At 54.5% G+C, this 4,668-nt stretch overlaps 1 protein-coding gene across 3 annotated transcripts in view; it reads right to left on the bottom strand.

The window, feature by feature from the left end:
• Positions 1-1,033: 1,033 nt before the first annotated feature.
• The window catches only part of GGTG_12502 (hypothetical protein), a 4,496-nt gene continuing 861 nt past the window's right edge, over positions 1,034-4,668 (bottom strand). The window contains exons 2-5 of one of the 3 annotated variants that reach the window (XM_009230402.1): positions 2,555-4,182; positions 1,847-2,312; positions 1,355-1,468; positions 1,034-1,311 (exon numbers count right to left, since the gene is read on the bottom strand). In XM_009230402.1, coding sequence (XP_009228666.1) covers positions 1,161-1,311; positions 1,355-1,468; positions 1,847-2,312; positions 2,555-4,182 — 2,359 coding nt within the window. In that variant the 3' untranslated portion in view covers positions 1,034-1,160. Of the gene's footprint in view, positions 1,312-1,354; positions 2,313-2,554; positions 4,183-4,234; positions 4,566-4,668 lie in introns of those variants that run through there. The other 2 variants (XM_009230401.1, XM_009230400.1) reach the window with 2 other exon arrangements.

Below are 4,668 nucleotides of genomic sequence, written 5' to 3' on the forward strand. Positions count from 1 at the left end.
GTAACGTAGACCCCGACCCCCCCCCCCCCCCCCCCCCCCTAATCGCAAGCGGCTAGGAAACGACACCGACGTTAAATATACTCTCTCCCTCCCTCTCTCTCTCTATCTTCAATTTTAAGGTTTACTTGGTAGGATTACCTGCGGTCGTTCTGCAGGCCTGTACAATGACAAATCAACAGGCGCGCTGTGGTGGCGTGGCGCCTTTGGGAGTCGCTGAGCCACGGTGGCTGGGGGCCCGTGCACGACCGCCTGGGTGAAAACCCTGCACGAGGGCTCCGGTGCAACGCACCAATCCCCTCCTTGTATTCTTCACTTCTAGATAGTCAAATCAACCTTCGCTACACTGCAGCCCTGCCTCTTTTGTGAGGGTGATCCCTAACACGCGCTATAACCAAAGCTTTTTTATTTACAATTGGCTGCTCATATCTACTGTTACAACGATCAGTAGAGGGGGACGATCTTATTATGGCTGGTGGTAACGGTAGGTTGGTTTATTAAAAAAGATCGAGGCCCGCAGGGAGAGTCGCATGTAGAATCGATATCCTGTGCGCGCCCACCCTTACCGCCCTTATCAGGACGTGGTGTGGCTTTTCAGCGCCAGTAGCGCCTGCAGTCAGGTGGATTGACCACTGCCGGCAAGAGCTAGTTGGTCGGCAAGAGCCAGTTGGTCGGCAAGAGCTAGGTGGGTGGCTGGCTGGTTGGTTGGAAGGTTTACTGCTGCATACAGCTACCATCTAGTGGAGGGCTTTTTATAGGGGGAAATACGGTAGGGTGGGTGTGCGCCTTGAAGCGGTGGCCCCACACCACCGATCCCGGTGCCCTCGCATCGGGTGTTAGGAAGCCACAGTGGGTCGCTATTTAATTAATCCATTTAGTGAGGACCTACTGCTCGTGACATTTACGGCGTACTGCCATGCTGTGGCAAAACAGGTTCGCCACTATAAGTTAATGGAAAACGCTAGACGGTTCCAATATACTCTTTGAAAGCAGCACCAACCTATGAACATGTACAGCCCCCTACGACCCGGGAACGGGCAAAGAGAAAAGAAAAAAGAGGATTGAACCCAAGGAAAACTTTCTCTATCAAAAGGCTCCTGGCCACTGGAAGAACAACACCCTCCCGGATGAACAGCCTAAGGCTATGGTTAATCCTGCTATGGCTAAACAAGAACCACCAGGACGGTATTCGGTAGGCAGCCACAAGAAATGCTCTCCTTTCCACGTAATCCATGCTCGATCAGCACTGATGCCAATACCCTCAGAATCTTGGTGTTGTAAATGAGCTTGAACTGCTGCTGGACCAGCAGCTGGCTGTTTGTGTAGCAATTTAGTACCAAAATCTGTATGGAGGTACGAGCCTGTTTCATCAAATGAGACAGCGGAAGTTGACCCCTCGAGCGTCGTTAGGCACGCGCCCGTCGCCGCGTCCCAGAGCTTGACGGTTCCGTCGTAAGAGGCCGACACGAGCCTCTGGCCGTCGGGCGAGAATGCGACGGACCTAACGCAGCTGCTGTGCCCCTCGAGCGTCGTCTGGCACGCGCCCGTCGCCGCGTCCCAAAGCTTGACGGTTTCGTCAAAGGAGGCCGACGCGAGCCTTTGGCCGTCGGGCGAAAATACAACGCATATAACGCCGCTGCTGTGCCTTTCGAATGTCGTTACGTATGCGTCCGTCGCCACGTCCCAAAGCTTAACGGTCTTTTCGTGGGAGACCGACGCAAGCATTTGGCTATCGGGCGAGAATGCGACGGACAAAACCGAGCTGCTATGCCCTTCGAATGTCGTTAGGGATGCGCCCGTCGCCGCGTCCCAAAGCTTAACGGTTTTGTCGTGGGAGGCCGATGCGAGCCTCTGGCCGTCGGGCGAGAATATAACGCATATAACGTCGCTGCTGTGCCCTTCGAGCGTCGTTTGACATGCGCCTGTCGCCGCGTCCCAAAGCTTGACGGTCTTGTCGAGGGAGGCCGACGCGAGCCTTTGGCAATTAGGCGAGAATGCGACGGACAAAACCGAGCTGCTATGCCCTTCGAATGTCGTTTGGCACGTGCCCGTCGCCGCGTCCCAAAGCTTAACGGTCTTGTCGAGGGAGGCCGACGCGAGCCTTTGGCCATTAGGCGAGAATGCGACGGATAAAACCGAGTCGTCGTGCCCTTTAAGCGTCGCTACGCATGCGCCCGTCGCCGCGTCCCAAAGCTTAATGGTTTCGTCAAAGGAGGCCGACGCGAGCCTCTGGCCGTCGGGCGAGAATGCGACGGAGTAAACCGAGCCGTTGTGCCCCTCGAGAGTTTGCAAGCACGCATTCCAATCCAAATCCACTGGTGATAGCAATGAAACGCAGGTAGCAAGTTTGATAGGCCATAATATCCGTATTACACTCCTTTTTGGCGCAAATAAAAGAGCTGAGTGGTAGATCTGGAGAGGTGATGCGTCGATAACAGCAGCATTAGCTAAAAGAAAACGCTGCAAGTCGTGAAGCAACGTTGACATTGCGGTGCTGTTCTCCGGCTAAAAGCTTTGTTAATAAGCTTTTAATACTGATTTAAAATGGTAGAAATACTTACCTCGAGCATATCCAGCAGGCAATTTGCCATGTCAAAGCTTTCCCGGATTCGCCCCGTTACACCCAGAGCTTCAAGCCAGTACAGGAGATGATCGGTCAAAAAGAGGTGGACCGGATCGCCATCTCGTATCTGCCGCCTGCTTTCCTTCCAGTGATGGACCCAGTATCGACAGGCATACTGGACCTCGGGCGGTAAGGCGGTATTAATATTCTGCGGGCTGATCTCGGGCCGGAACGTGCCGGGATGACGCAGATTGCAAACGTCTCTCCTGAGGGTGTCGCCGGTTGACAGCAATTGGAGGCAGCGGTCTGCCAGCTGCTTATGGGTTTCTCGCGAGTCGACCCAGAAGGGGTTCGCATCGCGATTTTCTTGGTCGACGAGGAAGTCGCGAAAGGACAGGTGGAGCAGTTTGACAGGGACCAGGGGGTTATCCGGAATGTTAAGGACAGAATGCAACTGGAGCAGCCTTGAGCCCACGTCGAGCTGGGTTCTGTTAAGGATACGTGCCAGCGATGCGCAAGGGAGGGGGTCGGCAAGAAGTACAATAGTTCCAACGATGTCGCGGAACCACGCAACGACAACGGCTTGTTCCTTCTTTGTGCGTTTAACCAACCTTAAATCCTTGCGTTCGAAAAGAAGCCGGTCCAGGATTGGTAGATACGTCGCGTAAAGCTGAGACCATTCGCCCTTTCCCTTGTACTCGAGGATCTTGTCTAGCTGCTTCCCAGGGTCGCCGAAGTTGCTATCGGCAATGAAGCGACAAGCCGTTGATGCGAGAATGAAGAGCGGCACAGCCATGTTGACAAGATCTTCAAAACTGGTGGGTGAAGGCCAATCAGATGGCAAACCTGGCCCTAGTATGGTTTTGTTAAACTTGCGCCGGATTTCGGCCAATTCCGACCGCAAAAACGTGGAAATGTCCTTTTTTATATCGGGCTCGGGCATCTCATGGAGGGCGAGGTCTTGGTAGCTGCCGTCGATGTCCTTAAAGCCAAGGCGGATGGGCAGCTCGGGTCTGCTGGTGACAAAAAATCGGATGCGGATCGACGTTGCTTCCTTTGCTTTGGACAAAAGGCGAACCAGGGCGGTAGCGTCCTCTTCCCGATCGCATTCGTCAAGCGCGTCGACCACAATGGCAAGCGGCCCCGGGATATCGCCCTTGCACTTGTCCAGTAGCTCCAGGAAGAGCTTCTCGAACTGCTCTTTCTTGTTCTTATCGACGATGGTTGGATCGTTTTCGATTGCGCTCTGGACATGTGATGCTAAGATCGGTACCTGGCGGACGAGCTGGGCGAGTATGGTGGTGAAGAATATGGCCGCGCTGCCGCGGTCGCCTTCGCCTTTTTTAAAGAAGAAGCTCGCACTGGGCACCTTTGCCGCAAAAAGCTTTTCAGCCACTGTTCGAGAGATGGTCGACTTGCCGGTGCCGGCCATGCCACGCAGCCAGAAAATGCATTTTCCGTTGGGATCCTCGATCCATTTGTGAATGTCGGCGAGAAGGTTCACGCGGGTGTTGGGGTGGCAGCTAGGGTCGTGTTCGTTCGCCTGGGCATCGAATGCAGCGCCTTTCGCGATAGGAAGTTTCGAAAGGACGAGTTTGCGGTTAATGTCGAGGGCAAGCGTGCTATTACTTAAAATTAGCTGCGTAACGGCGGCTGATGGGTGGGGTGACGAACGTTAGATCGACTTGGAGTGCGGCGGAAATCGTGTCCCCGTCCCGTTTGAGGGTAGCGATGAGCTTTTCGATATCCTTGCTTTCGAACGGCCAGGCAAGCAGACCGAGACGTCTTTTTACCCGACCCACACGACCCGTGTCCAGCTTTTCTTCTAGCCTCGTATGAATGGGATCGAGCTGCGAGCGGGCGTTCGTAAGGGCGCTATATAGTTTTTGCGCAGTTTCAAGTCGAGGCCCATATGGACCTTGCAAAAGCCGCTGCGCACCTTCGGCGATTGTCTTTAAAGCCTCCGTTTGCTGTCGAAAGTGGTCGATGTCGTCTTTGGCTCTTTTGACGTCGCGGGAGTACTGTAGGCAAAGTGCGCCGACCTTTGCGGCGAGCTCGACCACCGCGATGGCGCTCGCTGCTGCTCCCAAAGCCTCCATCGCGCGGTA

Source organism: Gaeumannomyces tritici (assembly GCF_000145635.1).
Source record: "Gaeumannomyces tritici R3-111a-1 unplaced genomic scaffold supercont2.9, whole genome shotgun sequence".
Classification (NCBI taxonomy): domain Eukaryota; kingdom Fungi; phylum Ascomycota; class Sordariomycetes; order Magnaporthales; family Magnaporthaceae; genus Gaeumannomyces; species Gaeumannomyces tritici.